This window comes from Coregonus clupeaformis, chromosome 31 (assembly GCF_020615455.1).
Source record: "Coregonus clupeaformis isolate EN_2021a chromosome 31, ASM2061545v1, whole genome shotgun sequence".
NCBI classification, from domain to species: domain Eukaryota; kingdom Metazoa; phylum Chordata; class Actinopteri; order Salmoniformes; family Salmonidae; genus Coregonus; species Coregonus clupeaformis.
The window spans coordinates 33,537,527-33,561,859 of record NC_059222.1 but is presented as its reverse complement, the minus strand read 5'-3'; the positions used below and the strand labels follow the sequence as shown (position 1 = coordinate 33,561,859).

Sequence of the window (24,333 nt, the reverse complement as noted above, 5' to 3'; positions counted from 1 at the left end):
AAATGGAGTTTTTTTTATACATTTAGCAGACCCTCTTACAGGAGCAATTAGGGTTAAGTGCCTTGCTTAAGGGCACATCGACAGATTTTTCACCTAGTCGGCTCGGGGATTAGAACTAGCGACCTTTCGGTTACTGGCACAACGCTCTTACCCACTAAGCTACCTGCCGACCCCAGAGTTAGCCCTAAGTTAGCCTGCCCCGGATCAGGTTTGTTCTGAAAGATTCGTTGCCATGGAAATGTATCTGGCTAAAAGGTGAGCCACTTGTGGGACCGGTTCTCCCAATTGAACTCAGAGTTGACCAAAGTTACCTCTGTAATTCCTCAAACCTGATTCTTAGGTATAGGGCTCTGATGACAGTTACTTGTGGGTGAGGCCAAACACTTCAGTGTAATGTGGAACCCAAGTACAGTATATCACGACTTGTACAGTACCTTCAGAAAGTATTCACACCCCTTGACTTGTTCCAAATGTGGTTGTGTTACAAAGTGGAATTAAAATGAATTTAGTTGTAATTTTTCTGTCAATGATCTACACAAAATACTCTGTAATGTCAAAGTGGAAGAACATTTATGAAACATAAACCACTAATATATCTTGATTACATAAGTATTCAACCCCCTGTGTCAATGCATGTTAGAATCACCTTTGGCAACGATTACAGCTGTGAATCTTTCTGGGTAAGTCTCTAAGAGCTTTACACACCTGGATTGTGCAACATTTGCCCATTATTCTTTTCAAAAAGTTAAATTAATCTCCCAGTGTCTGGTGGAAAACAAACTGAACCAGTTTTTCCTCTAGGATTTTGCCTGTGCTTAGCTCCATTCTGTTTCTTTTTTATCCTGAAAAACTCCTCAGTCCTTAACGATGACAAGCATACCCATAACATGATGCAGCCACCACTATGCTTGAAAATATGGAGAGTGGTACTCAGTAATGTGTTGTATTGGATTTTCCCCAAACGTAACGTGTTGTATTCAGGACAAAAAGTTAATTGCTTTTACTTTAGTACCTTGTTGCAAACATAATGCATGTTTCGTAATTACATTTAAGTCATTTAGCAGACGCTCTTATCCAGAGCGACTTACAGTTAGTGAGTGCATACATTATTATTTGTATTTTATACTGGCCCCCCGTAGGAATCGAACCCACAACCCTGGCGTTGCAAACGCCATGCTCTACATCCCTGCCGGCCATTCCCTCCCCTACCCTGGGCCAATTGTGCACCGCCCCATGGGTCTCCCGGTCACGGCCAGATACGACAGAGCCTGGATTCAAACCAGGCTCTCTAGTGGCACAGCTAGCACCGCGATGCAGTGCCTTAGACCACTGCGCCACTCGGGAGACTAATATTTTTATTTTGTACAGGTTTCCTTCTTTTCACTCTGTCAATTAGGTTAGAATTGTGGAGTAACTCCATTTTCTCCTGTCACAGTCATTAAACTCTGCAACTGTTTTAAAGTGACCATTGGCCTCATGGTGAAATACCTGAGCAGTTTCCTTCTTCTCCGGCAACTGAGTTAGGAAGGACGCCTGTATCTTTGTAGTGACTGGGTGTATTGATACACCATCCAAAGTGTAATTAATAACTTCACCATGCTCAAAGGGATATGCAATGTCTGCTTTTTAGTATTTTTACCCATCTACCAATAGGTGCCCTTCTAGAGCTCCTGAGTGGCGCAGTGGTCTAAGGCACTGCATCGCAGTGCTAACTGTGCCACTAGAGATCCTGGTTCGAATCCAGGCTCTGTCGCAGCAGGCCGCGACCGGGAGACTCATGGGCGGCGCACAATTGGCCCAGCGTCGTCCAGGGTAGGGGAGGGAATGGCCGGCAGGGATGTAGCTCAGTTGATAGAGCATGGCGTTTGCAACGCCAGGGTTGTGGGTTCGATTCCCATGGGGGGCCAGTATAAAGAAAAAAAAAGGTATTCACTGGCTGTGAGTCGCTCTGGGTAAGAGCGTCTGCTAAATGACTAAAATGTAAATGTTTGCGAGGCATTGGAAAACCTCCCTGGTCTTTGTGGTTCACTGCTCGACTGAGGGACCTTACAGATAATTGTATGTGTGGGGTACAGAGATGAGGGAGTCATTCAAAAATCATGTTAAACACTATTATTACACACAGAGTGAGCCCATCCTACTTACTATGTGACTTGTTAAGCAACATTTTACTTTTGAACTAATTTAGGCTTGCCATAACAAATGGATTGAATACTTATTGACTCAAGACAATTCAGCTATTCATTTTTAATTAATTTGTAAACATTTCGAAAAACATAATTCCACTTTGACATTATGGGGTATTGTGTGTAGGCCAGTGACACCAAATTCAGGCTGTAACACAACAAAATGTGGAAGAGATAAGTGGTGTGAATACTTTCTGAAGGCAGTGTATATATTTCCACACTGAGGTTTGAATAATATTGTGTAAATTATGATAATGCCCTTTTAGTGTAAGAGCTGGGAGGGAGTTTTGGCCTTCCATGGTGGCATCACCATGTGGTAAATTAGTTAATAGACCAATAACAGCTCATTTTCACTTTTCCTCTTCCCACTCTTCCCGCTCCCAGACAGTCCTAGCAAAAATATTGCTTGAGAAATTGCTCTTTGCTAAAAAGCAATTTTTCTTTATTTTTGGCCATTTTAATTGAAAACAATCACAGTAAGGTACTTAATTGTTACCCAGAAATTATTTGATATTGAGATAAAAACGGCTGCATTGGACCTTTAAACCACAACTATGTGAGAAAATCTGTTTTGTAAATATTTTTTCTTTTTTCTTTTTGTAGTGTTTGTCAAATCATTTATACACACGTTCCTGTAAGTGCTCAATTACCACAAAAACAACAAGAAAGATGGAGTAAATAATTGATTTATTGTGAAAGAGGTGAAAAATGTTGACAATTAAATGAATTTGTATCTTGCTGTGTGTGTGTGTGTGTTATGTGGGCTTGCCCAGTCCATGCCACTGTTTGACCAGTTCGTTGGGTGTGTTGACCATGTCAGTCCAGTGCTGAAGCTGAGGCCCCCTGGCATACATGAACGGCCCCAGCACCACCACACCTACTGGGGTAAGGCCTGATCCAATCAGCTCCAAGCTCAGACAGGCCTGGTCGAGCTGAGAGGGGCGGAGCTTAAAGGTCATCTTGTGGTTGAAGCCAGGGTCAGCTCCACCACTAACCACTGGCGTCCATCTGGATTTCACTACCTGAGTGTGGATCTGTAGGCTCACCTGGAAACACACGCCTGAAAACAGAATACATACAATCACCCTGATAACAGAACACACACATTTATGCAGACACACACACTCTTACACACTCACCTGTGTCAGTGTGTATCTGCAGGCTGCGTGCTCTCAGTACGACCACATTGAGGCGCTGTAGAGACGGACTGTAGTTCAGAGACACCTGAATATCACCCAGACCTGAACACTGACAGAGAGAAAAAAAGAGAGCCACTTACTGCAGGTTGTGTGTGTGTGTGTGTGTGAGAGAGATTGTGTACATGCATGTTTGAGTGTGTGTGTGTACCTGCGTTTCGTCCTTAGTCTCTAGGTCTCTCCAGAGCAGCCTGCCCCCCTCCCCCAGCTCCCCCTCAACAGGGAACAGAACCCTGCCCACCGCATGGTGCCTGCCCCCCCGATCCACACTCAACACATACACACTGAGCACACTCTCAGATACACACACACCCGACACCTGGAGAGAGAGAGTGTGGGGGGTGATTTTGTCTAGTGGCAGTTAAAGGAACCAATTTAGTGTGTTTGTGTGTGTACCTGGAACACAAAGCTGTCGTTGAACTCGGGGTCGCGACCCCTGCATCGGGCCCTGGCCTTATGTCGGCGACGGTCGTCAGGGAGAAGTCGCAGTTCTGCCAGTGTGTCGTTACTATAGAAACATGTTGGCAAGTTGCTCAGGCGGAGCAGGGAGACATAAAGCTGTTCGTTGTCGTGGTGATAGGTCACTGAGAAGCACAGTTGCACGGTGCGACCAGGAGGGGGTGACACCTCACTGACATCAGGGACCCAGTACAGACCTGCCCTTACACTACCTACTGGATACCAGCCTAGAGAGGAAGAAGTAGCACAAGGTAGCCCAATTAGTGGGAGTGGGTGAGAAGAAAGACAGACAGTGTTGCCCCCCCCCCCCTCCCTCCCTCCTAACCTACTCCCTACTGTGAGAGATCCACGATGTGTGCTGCTGAAGTCCTTCTGCCCCTCTTTCTCCCCCTCCTCGCTCCTGAGAGTTGGTTTAAATCGGGGTGGCAGGAAGAATGGGATCTCATCTGGCCTATCACAGACAGAGGCACAGGAAATTATCAAAACATCTACAAATAACACAGTGGCTTTGGTCATGTTCCTCTGCTCAGACATTGCTGTCGCATGCCAGACCTATTTTAGTATCAGCTAACCACTATGTTATAGCACTCTGGTGCCTGACGGCACAGTCGATGACGTGGCATGCAACCATTGGTTAATGCATGCAACGTCTAAGCAGGGGAACACGACCATTATCTAACTTATTTCTCTCTTTTTCTTTACACACATATAGGTCGCGTTCCCCTACTCAGATGTTGCATGCATCAACTAATGGTTGCGTGCCACGTCATCGACTGTGTCATCGACTGACCGATTGCTATAACATATGATGTGGTTAGCTGATACTTAAAATACCTATCCAGGCGTTGTAAGATCTGGCATGCGTCAGCAATACCTGGGCAGAGGAATGCAGTCCTACACACACACACATGCATTTAGGGGCGGGACTGTGACCTGACACTCACCTGTACCTGGATCTCTGATTGGTCAGGAGAATTGGAGTGGTGCACGCTGGGAAGGGGGCTGACGTGGTGACCATTTCCCGGTATCGTCTTTGGCCGCGCCTCCTCCACAGGAAGTAGACAGATACACCAATCAGAAGCAAGAGGAAGAGTCCCAAAGACAGACCAACAGCCAATAACATTGCTGGATCTGAAATACATTGCCTTCAGAAAGTATTCTGTTGTGTTACAGCCTGAATTCAAAATATATTAAATTGATTTCCTTTCTCACCCATCTACACACAATACCCCGCAATGACAAAGTGAAAACATGTTTTTAGACATTTTTGCAAATGTATTTAAATACAGAAAGATCTCATTTACATAAGTATTCACACCCCTGGGTCAATACTTTGTAGAAGCACCTTTGGCAGCTATTACAGCTTTGAGTCGTCTTGGGTATGTCTGTATCAGCTTTGTACATTTGGATTTGGGGATTTTTCACCATTCTTCCTTGCAGATTTTCTCAAGCTCTGTTAAGTTCGATGGGGAACAGCAATCTTCAAGTCTTTCCACAGATTTTCAATGGGATTCGTCTGGGCTTTGGCTGGGCCATTCAAGGATTTTCACATTCTTGTTCTAAAGCCATTCCAGCGTTGCTTTGGGTGTATGCTTGGAGTCATTGTCCTGTTGGAAAGAAAATCTTCACCCCAGTCTAAGGTAGTTTGCACTCTGAAGCAAGTTTTCATCAAGGATTTGCCTGCAATTGGCTCCATTCATTGTTCCCTCTATCCTTACCAGTTTCTCAGTCCCTGCCGCTGAAAAGCATCCCCATAGCATGATGCTGCCTCTACCTGCTTCACGGTAGGGAAGGTGTTAGACAGGTCATGAGCTGTGCCTGGTTTTCTCCAGACATAGCGCTTTGCATTAAATGCCAAAGAGTTACATTTGTCTCATCAGACCACATAATCATTTGCCTTATGCTCTCATAGTCTTTCATGTGCCTTTTTGCAAACTCCAGGCATGCTGTCATGTGCCTTTTTCTCAGGAGTGGCTTCCGTCTGACCACGCTCCCATAAAGCCCAGATTGTTGAAGTGCTGTAGAGACTGTTGTCCTTCTGGCAGGTTCTTCTATCTCAGCCAAGGAATTCTGTAGTTCTGTCAGAGTGATCATTTGATTCTTTGTCACCTCCCTGACCAAGGACCTGCTTGCTTGGTTGCTCAGGTTGGTCGGAAGGCCAGCTCTAGGCAGTCTGGGTAGTCCCATATTTTTTCAATTTCCCAATGATGAAGACCACTGTGCTCTTGGAAACTTTCAACACTTTAGAAATTGTTTTATACCATTCCCCAGATATATGCCTCATCACAATTCTATCTCGGAGATCTACGGCCAGTTATTTGGACTTCATGGTCTAGTTTCTGCTCTGACATTCACTGTCAACTGTGGGACCTTATTTAGACAGATTTTTCTTTCTAAATCATGTTCAAACAATTGAATTGGCCACAGGTGGACTCCAATCAAGTTGTAGTGACATCTCAAGAATGATCAAAGGAAATTGAATGCACCTGAGCTCAATTTGGATTGTCATAGCAAAGAGGTGTGAATACTTATGTAAATGAGATATTTCTGTATTTCATTTTCAACAAAATAATCTAAAAATATATTTTCACTTAGTCATTATGGGGTATTGTATGTAGATGGTCGAGATTTGTATTTATTTAATCAATTTAATCCAGGCTTTAACACAACAAAATGTGGAATAAGTCAAGGGGTATGTCTGTTTTATGTCTGTTTGCCTGTCAATCTCTCTGCCTGGCTGAATTGTGCACAATAATGTAAGTTGTATTCTTCACATCTATAAACAATTATTTCTGAGTAAAACTGTAAAGTTAACTTCAGATAAAGTTGAATGGAAGGAGAAAGAGGGTGAATTGGGTTCTGTCCAGTATTTTTACTCACCAGCCATGTCTCTCTCCCTGTATTTCTTGACCCTTCAGTCATTACACTGTCATTACACTCCACATTATTGCTCTCTTTCTCCTCTGCTGTTTTTCACTGCTACAGACGATATAGGTTCAGGTAGGAATAAGTTGAATATAAATCAAGGTAGTACTCCAGTGTATTCCCATACACAGCTCCAGTCTGTAAACCAGACGGTATTGAATGTAAGATACAGCTGTTGCCTTCCCACCCCTAACTTCAGGACTCTGGGCCTCACAGACTCAAGGCCACACACAGATACAGACAAACACACACACACACACACACACACACACACACACACACACACACACACACACACACACACACACACACACACACACACACACACACACACACACACACACACACACACACACACACACACACACACATATATACACACACATACACACACACACACACACACACACACAGGCAACACCATGTCAACCCATTCAGTAAATTCAAATAATTTTTATTGGGCCATGGGGAAAATGTTAGACTTTTCACCTGAGCAATAGTCATTGCACACACACGCGCACACAAACATGCACCCACACACTGAATCTCTGCACAGGGATTGGTCAGTCTGAGAGAGCAGAGCTACAGCTAATGAGATGACAAGATGCTAATCCTTAGGGCTAAGGCTAACGCTACAGCTAACACGCATGCACACACGCACTTAGCCACCTGGCCTCCATCTTGGGTTCAGAGAGAGAGAGCGCGAGAGAGTTATAGAGCGAGACAGATAGAGAAAGAGAGGAAAGGATAGAATGAGTGTGAGAGAGAGGGGAAGGTAATGTGAACAGAGTATCTGTAACAGAAGAATAGAGCAAGAGAGCAAAATTGAGAGAGAAGACATTAAGTGAGGGCTCATCGTGGACTTATAAAGGTAAGAAACAATACTGAACCTGTGTGGGTGCGTGTGTGCATCCTAGTGTTGGGAAAGAGTAAGTGTTTGTGTGTACAGGGTCAGTTTCCGGGACCCAGATTAACCCTACTCCTAGGAATAGGTTTAATCTGGGTGTGGGAAACCGGCTCATAGCATTTCTAAGGTGAGTTCAGCTTGGGCAAGAGAGACAGGGGAGAGAAGAGATGTGGCGTTTAGCAGGGAGTCTGACAAAGCTCCTCAGCCATCTGCAGGGTTTAACAGATTCACACACACTGACTGGCATGTACATAGGACGCACACTCAGATAGTGTGGGTGTGTGGCTTTGTGTTTTTTAAAATTTGTATTCTCATTGCTAACTCAATAATAGGATTCAAAGAGCTAAATTGACTCTAATTGTTTCCAGGAGCCTGTTATTCTTCTCCTCTTTATTCTCTCTCTCTTTGTCTCTCCCTCCATTGAAGGGAGAGAGAGGAAGAGAAAGGAAGGAAGGGAGTCGAAAGACAGAAGGGAGGAAGATGGAGGAAGTGGTCACCTGTGAGGGCTAAAGGCTCTCTTAACTTCAGCTCAATCCCACGTTTTACTAAATAATCTAATAATCTGGACCCTGTAATCTTATTACCGAAGGCTAATCTGGACAGTGTACGTGTGTGTGTGTTACCAGAGAGGAAGAGAAGTGTCAGAGAGCATCTGATAGGAAGGGTTTATGGAGGAAGAGAGAACGAGAGGGAGAGGAGGGAAAGAAAGAAAGATGAAATAATGTATTTATTCCAGTCTTTCTCCAGTTTCTTCAAGACAAGACAACCTGAGTAGAACAAACAACCAGGCCACTGCTGGAAGATTGATTGATCCCTTCTTCCTATTTGTCAGTGTTGTTGTCATGGCGAGGCACTGGCGTCTGTCATCGGAGCACTTGCCCCCTGTCAGCGGCCATTTTGGATCAACAGGCGGACTCAGGACGGAGAGAAAAGAAGAGGAAGAGGAAGAGGAGGAACGCTCACCCATCTACTCCCTCTCCAAGAGCTCCATGGATGTAGTCATGGCAACCAAACACCCGCATCTGCGAGACCCGGCGTGGGCAAAACTGGAGCTGAGACGGAGCGCCAGCCAAAATACACACTCCTCCTCAAACACACACACACCAAAACTCACACCCCTACAGCAATACAGACAACAACACACACCCTCACACTCACATACGTCTCAAAACATACACTGGCACGGATCTCCCCTTAGTAACGAGAGTGTGGCGAGTTGGAGTGTGTGTAGCGGCAGTGTGTGTAGCGGTGGTAGCACACCAGAGACGGTCATATGGAAGGGAGGGAGTATGACTGAGGAGACCCCGTGCATCCTGTACTCCGCTCGCTGCTCCAGACTGGCTTCAGAGTCTCAGTCTTCCATACAAACACCTGCTACACCCTCACCCTTCACCTCACCCCTAAACACACCCACTCACAGCCCAACCCTACACACACGCCACAACCTACCCCAACTCCAATACAGACCGTCACCCCTTACCGCAGACACACCCTGTCAGACACACACACCCTCACCTGTGTCCTCACCCCTACCCGTAAAATCACCCCTACCCTCACCCCTACCTGTAACCTCACCTCTACCATCACCCCTCGCTGTAATATCATGCCTACCCTCACCCCTGACCCCTACAGGATGCCGACCAAATCCTTACACAGACGAGGCCTATTCCCCCAACAAGCATCCCTCTTCCCCCTTTCCCTCCCCCTTCCCCTCTCCTTCCTGTAGAGCTCAGGGTGTGGAAGGTCTGGAGGAGAGGGGCAGCAGTGAGCAGATCCCACCCCAGCCAGGGTGCACCCCTGTGGGGACGTACTATGGAGAGAAGCCCCCTATCCTTAGCCCCATAGCCAGCCCTAACAACAACACACAGCCCCTGGGTAGCCCTGTACAGCAGCAAGAAGTGGAGATGGACCCTCAGGTGTTCTTCCCCAGCCCTCCTGCTCACCTGGCATTGTCATGGTCACAGAGGCTCACCTGTCCGTCTGGCAGAAGTCAGAGATCGGCGGGTTTAGTCTCCTCCCTCAGCGACTCACGATTGGACGGCTGCCCCCGCTGCTCCTGTAACTCCGCCTACTCAGGGGTCATGAACTTGATGACATCATTACCCCAGGGGTCAGGGTTCAGGGAGGAGGGGACAATGACATCACAGAGGGAGCTGGTGGAGGTCGGGGTGCAGGCGGGGTCACATCTAGGGTCAAGGTTAAACTTTAGGTCCCTCCAGAGCTCCCTAAAGGATCATGGGTCAGACACTAATCTGGGGTCTCCCCCTCAGTCCTACTCCTTCATGGGATCCAATTCTTATCTAGGTTCACAGTCCATCTTGGGGTCCCCTCCGGGGTCAAGATTGAACCTGAGGTCATCGCTAGGCTCCCACTCCAACCTGGTGTCGCCCTCTTCCAGTATGTTCCCACTGGACAGCCCCAGAGAGGGGTGGGAGGAGGAGGCGGCGTGGGAGGAGAGCAGCTCTGCCGTAGTGGGGGAGATGGGGAGGAGGAGGTCCTGTCTGAAGGTGGTGGTACAAGAGGAGGAGAGGAGGAGGAGTGGAGAGAGGGATCACAGCAAGAGGAGGAGTAGTATGAAGCAGGTGCAGTGGGATGAAGACGGGCTGACCTGGGATGTTTACGGAGCCTCTCTGGACCCCGAGGAACTCAGCTCGGCCATACAGGTGTGTGTGTAGGTGTGTGTGAACTGTGGAGGTGTCCGTGTTAACCCTGCGTAGTTAAGCGGTCAAACAGGTGTATGTGTGTGTTAAGCCTGTGGTGTGTCTAGCTCGACTATTCAGGTGATGGCAACTACATGTCAATCTATATATACAATATATATAAAAGTGGACACCACATGAAATTAAATGGATTCGGCTATTTCAGCCACACCCGTTGCTGACAGGTGTATAAAATCGAGCACACAGCCATGCAATCTCCATAGACATACATTGGCAGCAGAATGGCCTTACTGAAGAGCTTAGTGACTTTCAATGTGACACCGTCATAGGATGCCACCTTTCCAAAAATGTATGCACGCATGACTGTAAGTCGCTTTGGATAAAAGTGTCTGCTAAATGGCATAGTATTTTTATTATTTTCCTACAAGTTAGATCGTCAAATTTCTGCCCTGCTAGAGCTGTCCCGGTCAACTGTAAGTGCTGTTATTGTGAAGTGGAAACTTCAAGGAGCAACAACACGAAGTGGTAGGCCACACAAGCTCACACAACGGGACAGCTGAGTGCTGAAGCACGTAGCTCGTAAAAATCGTCTGTCCTCAGTTGCAACACTTACTACAGAGTTCCAAACTGCCTCTGGAAGCAACGTCAGCACAAGAACTGTTCATCAGGAGCTTCATGAAATGGGTTTCCATGGCCAAGAGCCCTACACAAGCCTAAGATCACCATGCGCAATGCCAAGCGTCGGCTGGAGTGGTGTAAAGCTTGCCGCCATTGGACTCTGGAGCAGTGGAAATGCGTTCTCTGAAGTGATGAATCACGCTTCACCATCTGGCAGTCCAACGGACGAATCTGAGTTTGGCAGATGCCAGGAGAATGCAACCTGCCCCAATGCATAGCAGCAACTGTAAAGTTTGGTGGAGGCGGAATAATGGTCTGGGGCTGTTTTTCATGGTTCGGGCTCGGTCCCTTAGTTCCAATGGAGGGAAATCTTAACGCTACAGCATACATTGACATTCTAGACGATTCTATGCTTCCAACTTTGTGGCAAAAGTTTGGGGAAGGCCCTTTCCTGTTTCAGCATGACAATGCCCCCGTGCACAAAGCGAGGTCCATACAGAAATGGTTTGTTGAGGTCTGTGTGGAAGAACTTGACTGCCCTGCACAGAGCCCTGACCTCAACCCCATCGAACACCTTTGGGATGAATTGGAACGCAGACTGCGAGCCAGGCCTAATCGCCCAACATCAGTGCCTGTTCTCACTACTGCTCTTGTGGCTGAATGGAAGCAAGTCCCCGCAGTAATGTTCCAACATTTGTGGAACATCTGTGGAAAGCCTTCCCATAAGAGTGGAGGCTGTTAAAGCAGTAAAGGGGGGACCAACTCCATATTAATGCCCATGATTTTGGAATGAGTTGTTCGACGAGCAGATGTCCACATACCTTTGGTCATGTAGTGTATTTGCATCTATATATTCATAGTTTTTTATATGTTAACTGTTGTTTCTCTAACCTTATCTTATTCTATCATACAGAAACACCTGCAGCTCAAGACCAGGACAGACAACACAAACACAGAAACCACTCCCAAGACCAAACCCAAGACTAAAATCAAATCAAGGGTTAAGATCATTTCTAAAACCAAGAACAAAACCCCTCCCATGGAAACTGCTACCCTGTCAACCCCTGTTATGACAACCAAGGGCAAGACCGCTTCCATGGAAAACGCTACCCTGTCAACCCCTGTCACTACCAAAAAAAAGGCCACTGCCATTGCAACTTCCCCAATGGCAAACCTTACCACACCCCTATCGATTAATACCGTGGCGACTGCTGCCATAGAGACTGAGGCTGACACTAAAGGAGAGGGAGAGAGAGAGGGAGACAGAGAGGGAGAAAAAGAGGGAGAAGGAGATGGAGATAGAAAGGAAGGAGAGGTAGAGGGAGAAGGAAATATACAGAGAGAACCAGAGGGAGAGGTAAAGGTAGAGAGGGAGGAAGAAGGAAAGATAGAGGGAGATGGCGAGGGAGGAGTAGATGGAAAGGGAAATGTAAAGGGAGGAGGACAGGAGGAGGGAGGACAGAGTGGGGAAGAGACAGAGGAAAAGGGGACACCGGTGCTGTCTCGTAAGTCGTCATACCGTGAGAGTGGGCGGAGCAGGAAGAAGAGTGGAGGAGTGATGAGGTCACTGAAGCGATGCGTTCGCTCCTCAAACCCCAATGAATGACACTGGAAGAACACTGAGAAGGTGGACATGATAACATTATAAGACTAACCAATGACTGTATGCGACTAACACATGAGGTTGGCGGGGTTCAGTCTAAAGGGCAAAAGAGGCATCTGAATAACCCTAAAGGACCTCCCTAACACTGGACTCCCTACTGCTGTGTTGTAGTTTTTGACTACTTTATATACAATTTATGTACGATAGTATTCAAATGTATCTGCCAGTAGGTGAAAAATATGTTGGGTTAAAAAGGATACTACTCCGGTTCAGGTTTGCAATAACATATAGGTCCATCATCCCAGAAAAAAACAGCCCTTAATGTCAATTTGTGTTACTGCCTGCCTGCACTGCATTACACTAAGCATGGATATGTGAATGTGTGGATGCCATGGATTATTGTAAAGAATCTCCAATGGAAAAAACAATGTAATGTATTAAAATATTCTGTCCAAACATTCACTGTTGTTACTTTCATATGTATTCTTTGTACTTTGCACTATATACACATGCATGTACTTAGGCACTCACTCACTCACTCACTCAAAATAAACACACAGACACTCACATACACAGAGTGTTTGTAAATGAGGTGAACCATGGTGGTGTGAGTAAGTCTCTGTATGTTCAGTTCATTCAGGCCCTGTATTCTGCTACTGTTCAGATGAGCAGGCACATTCCCTGTCATTCACTGTAGGAAAGGCCTGAAACCTCACCTCGCTAGCTGCTTCTACTGTTGTCATATCTCACTGTTAACGAACGAACACGGTAGTTGTATGTGTTATGTAGAGTAACAAAGCTCTCACTTTCTTTCTCTTTCTTTATCATGCCCCCTGGGTGGTCAAAGTGGGCCTAGGTGCAAGCCATACTTATACTGTATGGGATCACTTCATCCATCCACAGCCCAAGGGAGGTTTGGATTCATTTTATTTAATGAATTTCCCCTTGAGGGACAATAAAGTTGGATTGGATTGGATAAATTATAGATGTTAACTGGAGAAGATTTAGCGTTAGGTAGATGTTTAGATAAGTAGAAGTAAGCCTGGTGAGGGAAGTTATTTACAGGTAATGGGGTGTAATAGTTAGTAGGCATGAATGGGTAGAGTGATGATTTGATCAATTGTGTGTGTGTATGGGGGTGGGGTTTGGGGGGTACAGGTCACCGGTTCACCGGGTCACGTGACACAGAATCAGGAGGTGTGCTGTTGGGGTGACGTGCATCATGGGGTGAGTAGCGAGTACAGTAGAGAGGCTGTTTTTGTCCTACATGTTTGTCCTATGATTGCGGCCAAGGGAGTGTGTTGTGCCTGTAATACGTGTTCATGCATGCGCATGTATGAATGTGTGTGTGTGTGTGGGAATGTGTGTGTGTGTGTTGAAAGTGCTGATAGGCCTCCCAGAAACCCCTATCCATCGCTGTAAAGCCCCTGGCTGCAGGAGAACAATCCAGCGCTGGGGCTTTGTAGTCTTCTTTGTCCCTGGGGGAAATGTGTGTGTGTGTGTGTGTGTGTGTGTGTGTATGTATGTATGTGCGTGTGTGTGTGCATGCGTGCGTGTGTGTGTGCATACGTACGTACATGCGCGTATATTAGTTTGTGAATGAGTGTGCGTGTTTGTATATGCCTGAGTATGTGCATCCGATTGGATGCCTGTATGTGAGTGTGTGTGTGTATGTGTTTGTCCAGTGCTATATAAATAGTGTGCTGTGTGCGCGAGGCAGTGATTCTGCTGAAGATGGTTGATGTTCCAGGGCCTCCGCTCCTATCTCTGATGCTGCTGCTGTGTGTGTCGGCACTGCCTGCCGCCACATACACCCTGACCCCTGGCAGACAGGCCCAGCACAAAGTCCTGCACCTGGGTGAGCCAGATACACACATACACATCAGTGGAGGCTGGTGGGAGGAGCTATATGAGGATGGGCTCATTGTAATGGTTGGAATGGAATAAATGGAATGGAGTCAATCGTGGTTTCCATATGTTTGATACTGTTCCATTTATTCCATTCCATCCATTACAATGAGCCCATCCTCCTATAGCTCCTCACACCAGCCTCCACTGATACACATGGGCACCTGCACATGGATACACACACTCATCTAAAAGGAATAATCCACTCAAAACCACAAATTCCTATGATTTACATTGTCAAATACAATATACACTACTGTTTAAAAGTTTGGGGTCACTTAGAAATGTCCTTGTTTTCCATGAAAACATACATGAAATGAATAGGAAATATAGCAAAATGCATAGGAAATGTAGTCATTGACAAGGTTAAAAATAATTGTGTCCTTCAAACTTTGCTTTCGTCAAAGAATCCTCCATTTGCAGCAATTACAGCCTTGCAGACCTTTGGCATTCTAGTTGTCAATTTGTTGAGGTAATCTGAAGAGATTTCACCCCATGCTTCCTGAAGCACCTCCCACAAGTTGGATTGGCTTGATGGGCACTTCTTACGTACCATACGGTCAAGCTGCTCCCACAACAGCTCAATAGGGTTGAGATCCGGTGACTGTGCTGGCCACTCCATTATAGACAGAATACCAGCTGACTGCTTCTTCCCTAAATAGTTATTGCATAGTTTGGAGCTGTGCTTTGGGTCATTGTCCTGTTGTAGGAGGAAATTGGCTCCAATCAAGCGCCTTCCACAGGGTATGGCATGGCGTTGCAAAATGGAGTGATAGCCTTCCTTCTTCAAGATCCCTTTTACCATGTACAAATCTCCCACTTTACCACCACCAAAGCACCATCTTAATCTTTTCTTTTTATTGGCCAGTCTGAGATATGGCTTTTTCTTTGCAACTCTGCCTAGAAGGTCAGCATCCCGGAGTCGCCTCTTCACTGTTGATGTTGAGACTGGTGTTTTGCGGGTACTATTTAATGAAGCTGCCAGTTGAGGACCTGTGAGGCGTCTGTTTCTCAAACTAGACACTCTAATGTATTTGTCCTCTTGCTCAGTTGTGCACTGGGGCCTCCCACTCCTCTTTCTATTCTGGTTAGAGCCAGTTTACGTTGTTCTGTGAAGGGAGTAGTACCCAGCGTTGTATGAGATCTTTAGTTTGTTGGCAATTTCTCACATGGAATAGCCTTCATTTCTCAGAACAAGAATAGACTGCAGAGTTTCAGAAGAAAGTTCTTTGTTTCTGGCCATTTTGAGCCTGTAATCGAACCCACAATTGCTGATGCTCCAGATACTCAACTAGTCTCAAGAATGCCAGTTGTATTGCTTCTTTAATCAGCACAACAGTTTTCAGCTGTGCTAACATAATTGCAAAAGGGTTTTCTAATGATCAATTAGCCTTTTAAAATGATACACTTGGATTAGCAAACGCAATGTGCCATTGGAACACAGGACTGATGGTTGCTGATAATGGGCCTCTGTACGCCTATGTAGATATTCCATTAAAAATCAGCCATTTCCAGCTACAATAGCCATTTACAACATTAACAATGTCTACACTGTATTTCTGATCAATTTGATGTTATTTTAATGGACAAAAAAAATGATTTTCTTTCGAAAACATGGACATTTCTAAGTGACCCCAAACTTTTGAATGGTAGTGTATGTTGTGATTTATTTTTGCATTTGGTGGTTATGAAAAGGTAGGAAGCAACATGTGAAAATTGTTATGGTAATTTGTTGGAGTTTAGGTCGACTGCAAAACCCACAATGCAATGCTCTCTCTATGGACAGGCTGGCTGACTATCTAGCTAGCTAGAAAACGTAGCTACCTACACACACTAATACCAAAGTCAATATCAGCATGTGAAGTTGTTAATTAGTTGTAGTTAGAATCTCACAATGTTGATCCCGTTTCTAGCTCAAAATGTTGAGTCAATGTGGTTGCTATGGCAATGTGCAACTGCTCTGCTAGCAGGGAGAGGAGAGGAGTAAACCTCCTTGCGGCATGATAGTTGAAGGAAGAAAGGCTATTAATCTGACGGCGCAATGTCATAAAATATATAATTTGTTATGACGATATAGACGGATGGATGTGTTCTAGACAAGTGTGCCCATACCATCTATTGTCTGATTTGGCGATCTGGAGTGCAGGTCATTATTTTAAAAGGGTTATGATATGTCAGGGTTCTTCAATTCCGGTCCTGGATGGCCGAAACACCTCTGTTTTTCATCCTCTCCTTCTAATCAGGGGCTAATTCAGACCTGGGACACCAGGTGAGTGCAATTAACTACCAGGTAGAAATAAAAAACAGAAGTGTTTCGGCCCTCCAGAGCCGGAATTGAAGAACCCTGTGATATGTGATAGTGTGTTATCCCCTAAAAAATATATATATATATTTTTCAATCTACTTGTTTCCCCACCCCTTTGCCTCTCCATCACATTTAATCTGTCTGATCTCAACCATTCCCACTTGACCCAATAACTAAAATGAAGTTTGAAAAAAAATGTTTTATCATTCTAATTGTTCTGACCTGATCTCTGATCTTTGTAACTGACTGTGATGATTCTTAAACTGACTCACAGACTGTGATGATTCTTAAACTGACTCACAGACTGTGGCATGGCTGATCTAGGATCAGTATTTGTCTGACTGTACTGACAGTTCCTGTGTATTTTCTTTCCTATAGACTGGCCTAAGGACTGTGGCATGGCCCACTATAAACCTAACATGGCTGAACGGATCGTCTCTGGAAACGAGGCCAGACCTCACTCCTGGCCATGGCAGGTCTCCCTACAGGTAATCAATAAACCAATCAATCAATTAACATACTTATCTACTTGGCAACTTCAGTATGTCGAATTTTCACTTAGTCATGCATTGATGCCAATGGGGGACTCAGTGAAAATTTGATTTGAAGGTCCCGCTCAGTCAAAATCATGTTTTCCATCAAATGTTATGATATTTGGATGAAACCAGATCAACTTAGGATGACCAAAGTATGAAAGATTACTGTTGCTTGTGCATTGATCAAGTTTGATAATAAAGTTATTGGCCCCCTCCCCCGTGTCAAACACTTGGGTTCAGGAGAAGGGCTCAGTAGGGTGCTCCAACTGGAGGTGTCATAAAAAAAAACACCCATCTCCCCAACATAAAAAATATTTTTGTACTGTAAAAAAAAAAAAATTGCACACCCTCCCCCCTCATAGAATTAACTCAAAATAATGTGGATATCGACTTTGCCATTTCAGCATGCTTTTATGGCACAGTCGATGCCACGCAGGGCTATTGGCCAGAAGGTTGAGAGTTCGCCAACCACCACGAACAAGCTCACTCTCGCTGCCTGTTTCATTACACTACGCTCAGAAATGTCTGCAGACAATGATCAGCTAGGGGGAAATCTTATTTTCAACATTTTGATGCTATATTTATAATTATATAAAATATGTGCAACAGATTTTCCACCAACAGCTTTCTGTACCGACTTCGGGCGCTTCAACATCATGGTTTGCGTTTTCAACGCCACAATCAAATAAACTATCTCAATCTCGACAAACCATGTAGGCCTGCCTATCCAGTATCGAAGGCTTGGCAATCTCTGAATGTCATTAAACGTTTTGGTGTTTAACAGATGTCTCTTTCCATTCATCAAATGGCCGCTGCACAGTTTGGATGCTGGAATTATATTTTGGACTAATGTGCACAGGTAGCCTACAGGATTAAAACGTTGTGACTGGTTGCATTTATGCCACTCATAAAAGGTAATACATTTTAAAAGTTAAATGATAAAAATGTAGGCTATATTGAAGCGTTAGGTTCTAGGTGAACGTGGAATAGCCACATTAATCGGAGAGGAGGCAGAGCATGTGTTAAGCTTTCCTGAATAACTGGGACTTCTGGGAGCATACAGTGCATTCGGAAAGTATTCAGACTCCTTGACTTTTCCCACATTTTGTTACGTTACGGCCTTCATAAAGAAGTGGGAAGGTGGGAATTCCCAGTTTTGACGTCGTAAATACCAGTTGGATGCATTCACGTGCTATGAACTCGTTGAAAAACGCAGATTGGCTAATGGCCAACAAGCTGCGTAAACCATGAACTAAATGGACAGCTATCATGCTTGTAAATAAATTATAGTGTTCCAGAAAAAAACGTATTGATTGCTTTTGATAAATTATGTTTTGTAGTTGCATTTAGCTGCCGAAAATGCTGTTATCATGGTCATTTCCTACTAAGGTGACGTCAGAGGTCATCATGTGGGAGAAGTCGGAGCTCAGAGATGATAGATGAGTTTCCCACTAGTATTTACCAGCTGGAGGGGTGTTCAAGTGGATTTTTCCCAGTCGTATGTGGTAAATACCACCTTCCCACTTGGTTATGAACGCAGGGTTTTTCTCTTACCTAATTTAAATAAGTACCACCTTATCATCAACATCGCAGAAGGTGTGTTTGCAGAGAAGCGTGGTTTACATAGCTCGGTAGCTAGTCTACTGGTGCCAAAATTTGACTGCAGCGTGTCAGCAAATATAATTACAGGTTTCCCCTATTCATCTAAGGCAAAAATACTTATTGGTTTCCCCTTTCATCTGTGTCTGGTGTTAGCTAGTTAGTGGCTTGCTAGGTCTTCAGTGACCATGGAACAAAAGGGGGTGAAGAGTCGCTCAAAACTCAGATGCAGTTGTCATGTCAACACATGAAGAAACATGCTAAACGGATTATGTATTAAAAAAAACTCTTGACATCATTGATAGTCATGGTTTATTAACATTGTCTGACAGTCTATATATATGTTATGCAATTTCAACTGAAATTGTCCAAGAAGAACTAGATAGCTTAATAAAACAGTGCTGACAATTCCATTTTGGCTAGTTAGCTAAAATATACAGACAACATTTTGTCTATATTGATGCTGTTACAATTACCAAACAGTTGGATAAGCAAATAATTTGTGGAACTATGATGCGATGTATGACAGGATCGGATGTTGCATGCAATTTCAATGTTGTTTGAGTTGTGTAGTGTTGAGAAAACAATGCTGAGATGCTGTGATGACAATGAATCCGCTGACACTGTCCTCGATTATAATTATTTATTACATTGAAGATTTCAGCGCCAATTTACAGACCTCTGCAGACATCTGGAGAACAACCAGCCCATCCTAATATGTTGTTCTCCCCCTCCTTTGTCCAAACCAAGTGTATATATATCCTATGTAACCTGATATGGGTGTTTTCCCCTACAGACCAATCCCTGGACGCCACATAACAGACTTCCTCTGTTTTAGGGTGCCCCTATAGAAATGCTCTCCAGATGCTTCCTCAAGCTGAGTCAACATCCTCTAAGACACTATTTGCAACCGTCAGCAAAGTCAAAAATGGTCTAGATACTACAGTTGCTTTGTGTATTAACAGCACATTTGCTTGAGATGATCTCACTGCAACGCTGCTCACCACGTCCATGTTGCTTTACATAGGCGTTTCAAAGAACTGTCAGTCAAGATGAGCTCCACACGCACTCAGCCTATTGGCTCCCGGCCCACTCAGCCTGTATTTTCAGACTTCCTAATAGTTAGACATGAGAGAAAAAGAACATTTTCTCAAATTCTGAGCATTTCTATTTGGAAAAAAACATGAGTGATGTTTTGGGAACTCAAAAGGCTATTTTCCATGGGAATCAGGATGACTGTGCGGGACCTTTAAAGTAACTGTCCAGTAAAAATCTAACTTTTAAAAGTTCATATTATGTTAACTCCCGTACCCAAATAATGTTGTTTACTCATCCTACTTTTACACTTGTATTTGTGGCCAAAGCATAAACTGGAGAAATAACACATCAAAAACCCCACCTCAAACTTGTATCTCAAACAGACCGTTTCAAAAATGCTTGCTATTTCCTCATAGAACATGATGTCATGTTGGCTCATTGGCTGAGCTGGCCAATCAGCAGTCTTCTCGCATTAAGATTTTTAATGACTGGTATACGCCAGTGGAGGCTCCTCAGAGGAGGAAGGGGAGGACCATCCTCCTCAGTGAATTTCATAAAAATAAAAGTTATCCTTTTTAGATAAAACTATACTAAATATATTCACGTCGCCATATAATTGATTAAAACACACTGTTTTGCAATGAAGGTCTACAGTCTCCTCAACAGCACTCTCTGGGGTAACACCATGGTGTAGCCAGAGGACAGCTAATTTTCATCCTCCTCTGGGTACATTGACTTCAATACAAAACCTAGGAGGCTAATGGTTCTAACCCACTTCCATAGACTTACACAGTAATTATGACATCCTCCAACCTATCAGAGCTCCACCCAATCAAAGGATCAGATAATCTAGTAATGAAAGCATAAGCTACAGCTTTCTAGAATTACAGTGCATAAAATGTGGTGAGTAGTTGACTCAAAGAGAGAGAAAGACAATAGTTGAACAGTTTTGAACAACTTAATTTCTTCAAAAATGAAGGAGATGCAAGAGAGCTAGCTAGCTATATTTCGTAGTCCTTTCACTTACTTAGCTAGCGAATGCAGCTAGCTAGTTTAGCCTACTCAAACACCCGGCTCATACAGAGAGGGATGCTATGTTAGCTAGCTGGCTATCCAACACTGGAACTCTTCAAAGTCAAGGTAAGCTTTTGGTTGTATTAATTTATTGCCACCGGGGCCCACCGGTGTAACTGCTAAACTGCTTGCTGTACACTATACTGCATGATTGTAGTGGGTTTACGAATGCGTTAGTTCTAGCTATGATGACTATGACGTTAGCTAATATGGTGACAACGATTGTAGGCTGTGTGTAGCGATTAGCGGTTATGGTATAAAGGTTTGGCTTGGAAAGGTTTTTTCGCCTAGTCACAGACCGCTGTTGTGTTGTGCTGTGCTCTGAAGTCCACAAGCGAAGGGAAAAGGTGAGAGGAGGAGAGCGCGTAGATGTGAAGTGATCATGCTTTTTGTATGTGGCTTCTATGAAAGTGAACTGTGCTTGAGGGTGATCAGGGGTGTATTCATTCCACCGATTCTGTTGAAAAATGTTTCTTAAACGGAAGCAAACAGGATGAACCGGGGATAACATACCTGAATCTGTCTTATAAAAACTCTTGTTTGCAACTGTTGGACTAATGATTACACCCTAGATCTGCTAGATGCAGGCAAGAGTGTGCAATGCGGTATTGAATGTGTCACTGTCTCGACCTGTGCACCTACCATGTAAACTTTCATTCATCGACTAGGTTTTAGCAACCTCATGATGGGTATAGGGAAAATGTGAGTATCATGTAGTAGCCTAAACCTATCGATGTTACATTGAGCTGGGTGAATGGAATATAAATTATAGCCATCCAATTTGCTGTAATAGAAATAAGGCCATTCTCATTAAAACAAAAGTGTCCTCCCTCATTTTAAACGGCACCGACCGCCACTAATATACATACGCCCACACCATTGTTGTTGAGGTACGCACACACCATTCCAACACAGAAAAGCTGGTTTTTAACATACTTAAAAACTATTTCACTCATATTGCAATTAAATGTCAGGCATATTTCATAGAAATCTGAAAACATTGGACAGTTTCTTTAAGTGTAAGGTCTTGCCTGTGGGTTGATGGCAAATGTGTGTTCTGTGTGTCTCAGGTTCGTCCCAGAGGCAGTAAGCACTACATCCACGTCTGTGGAGGAACTCTCATCCACAAGAACTGGGTCCTCACCGCTGCTCACTGCTTCCAGAAGTAAGACTTGCCATTCCGTGAGTGGTAGCACACAACATTATTGGACTGAGCTAAAAATGAAACACTTGTCTCAAAAGGACCTTGGTCTTAGCCCTACAACATAACTCGGTTTAGACTAGAAAGAACCAATAAACCTTGAGAAACCACCATAAAGGACTAGTAGATTACCTGTGTGTAATATGACAGACAGTTACATTCTGAACCCTGCGTGAACTCAGTTACCCACCATGCTGTGTGTCTCAGGGGTAAAGCCGAGGATGCTGGGAGTTGGAGGATTGTCCTGGGGAAGCACCAGCTGAAACGTTCCGAAACACCCGAGAAGACTATCCCGGTGAAGAGGATATACCGTCACGAGCACTTCCGTTACCCCACGCACAGCGAGCTGGACTACGATATCGCCCTGGTCAAGGCTGCCACCGACATCGTGCCCACCAACCACATACGCTACGCATGCCTGCCGCGCAAACAGATCAATCTGAAGCCAGGACAATACTGCTGGGTGACCGGCTGGGGAGACACTCGGGGTAAGGAGGAGGGATGATTAAGGGGGAGGAGAGGGGAAGAGGTTGGATGAAACTAGGGATAAGGACGGGGAGGAGAGGAGAGGGGGAGAAAGGTGTGGAAGGCTGGATAGACACACAGGTTAAGGGGGGATGAAAGGGGGAGGAGAGGAGGAGGCTGGGAGGCACACAGGGTAAGCAAGGGGAGGCTGAATGGAGACACTGGGAGAATCTCAATTGCATACTCCTCACGTCCTCTCTCCTTGACCTCCTTTTTAAAATCCATTGGAGGAGACGATCAGAGGGGAGGGACCTCTGGATTTCTCATCCAATTGGTTTTGAAAAGGTGAGGAGCGAGGACGCGAGGAGTATGCAATTGAGATTCTCCCCTATGACCACGTTAGAACTATGATTGTAGACAAAAGAGCATTGACCAGGGTTGTGTTCAGTAGGCATGAAACAAGAATGTTGCCTAAAGGTAATCCTGTGGTGTGTCCCTGTCTGTGTGCCAGGTGGGAAGGAGAACGTGTCTCTGGCTGAGGCTCTGAACCAGGCCCGTCTGCCCATCATCGACATCAAGACCTGCCGTCAGAAGAAGTTTTGGGGTGACCGTGTCAGGGACTCCATGATCTGTGCCGGCTTCAGAGACACAGAAGGACCACCTGCTGCCTGCCAGGTAGAGAGAGGAGGGAGGGTAGGGAGAGGGAGGGATGGAAGGAAGGAGGAGACTGAGGAAGGGTGGGACAGAGGGAGGAGTGGGAAAGACGAGTGAGAAATGGAGGAAGAATTACATACTTGTAGTGAGAACACCGATTGGCTAATGGCAAACAAGCTGCGTCAACAATAAACTAAAAGTACAGCTATCATGCTCGTAAACAAATCAGTGTTTAAAAAACACATTAATAGATTGTTTTTTATAAATAATGGTTTGTTGCATTTAACTGCTGAAAATGCTGTTATCGAGGTAATTTCGTTAATAGCAGAGTTCAGCATGTGGGAGAAGTCGTAGCTCAGAGATCAGACGATTTCCCCACTAGAAATTACCAATTGGAGGGGCATTCAAGTGGATTTTTCCCAGTCGCATGCTGGTATTTACAAAAGTACGAGATGTTATAAACGCAGCATTAGTATTAACATAGTAATGTGATCTAACAATGTTTTATTCCCCCCCTCTCCTCTTAGGGTGACTCGGGTGGTCCTCTTCTGTGCCAGTTGGGGCATGACAGGTGGGAGGTGCACGGTGTGGTGAGCTTTGGTCCCATTGGCTGCACCGTGGAGAACAAGCCCAGTGTGTTCACCCGCACTGCCAATTACATCCCTTGGATCGAGGCTACGCGCATCAGAGACTTCTTTCTGCACTAGACCACACGCGCACACACACAACCTGACAACCCCTCTGCACCCCCAAAACTATAGCATTCGTTTTTTGTGAAACGTACCATATTGCCTCAAGCTCCGCCCCCCCGTGTCCATGACCTGTGAGTCACTACAGTGACATCAGACAACATTTGAATGAAGACTAAAACATTTTACATGCACCAATGTCCTGATCATCAGTATTTCATTAAATCAAGCCATCTGTCATGATGCTGTCATCTGTGTTTAGTTCTGTTTGTTATTCATGATTTGTGTCGCTGAATTTTCTCTAGTCTCT

The 24,333-nt window shown here is 44.8% G+C and overlaps 2 protein-coding genes across 2 annotated transcripts; one reads left to right on the top strand and one right to left on the bottom strand.

The window, feature by feature from the left end:
- Positions 1-2,895: 2,895 nt before the first annotated feature.
- Positions 2,896-6,940, bottom strand: syt15 (synaptotagmin XV). The gene is made up of 7 exons (XM_041859368.2): positions 6,722-6,940; positions 4,786-4,972; positions 4,171-4,292; positions 3,779-4,068; positions 3,534-3,701; positions 3,326-3,434; positions 2,896-3,246 (listed from the first exon to the last, which is right to left on the bottom strand). Exons 1-7 carry the CDS (start codon positions 6,726-6,728, stop codon positions 2,942-2,944), a joined length of 1,188 nt encoding a protein of 395 aa, XP_041715302.2. The 5' UTR covers positions 6,729-6,940; the 3' UTR covers positions 2,896-2,941.
- A 7,323-nt stretch (positions 6,941-14,263) lies between these two features.
- Positions 14,264-24,274, top strand: LOC121547381 (chymotrypsin-like elastase family member 2A). The gene is made up of 6 exons (XM_041858636.2): positions 14,264-14,412; positions 17,146-17,255; positions 22,085-22,179; positions 22,423-22,703; positions 23,192-23,355; positions 23,862-24,274. The coding sequence occupies exons 1-6, from the start codon at positions 14,289-14,291 to the stop codon at positions 24,039-24,041; spliced, it is 954 nt and encodes a 317-aa protein (XP_041714570.1). The 5' UTR covers positions 14,264-14,288; the 3' UTR covers positions 24,042-24,274.
- Positions 24,275-24,333: the final 59 nt, after the last annotated feature.

Bases quoted from the DNA above. Each gene is read 5' to 3' on its own strand.
- LOC121547381 (XM_041858636.2), top strand. From the start codon at position 14,289: ATGGTTGATGTTCCAGGGCCTCCGCTCCTATCTCTGATGCTGCTGCTG. The intron at 14,413-17,145 runs GTGAGCCAGATA...TCTTTCCTATAG, and splicing joins GCACAAAGTCCTGCACCTGG to ACTGGCCTAAGGACTGTGGC. The intron at 23,356-23,861 runs GTAGAGAGAGGA...CTCTCCTCTTAG, and splicing joins GACCACCTGCTGCCTGCCAG to GGTGACTCGGGTGGTCCTCT.
- syt15 (XM_041859368.2), bottom strand. The intron at 4,293-4,785 runs GTGAGTGTCAGG...TGTCTGTGATAG, and splicing joins AATCAGAGATCCAGGTACAG to GCCAGATGAGATCCCATTCT. The intron at 3,702-3,778 runs GTACACACACAA...CTCTCTCTCCAG, and splicing joins ACGACAGCTTTGTGTTCCAG to GTGTCGGGTGTGTGTGTATC.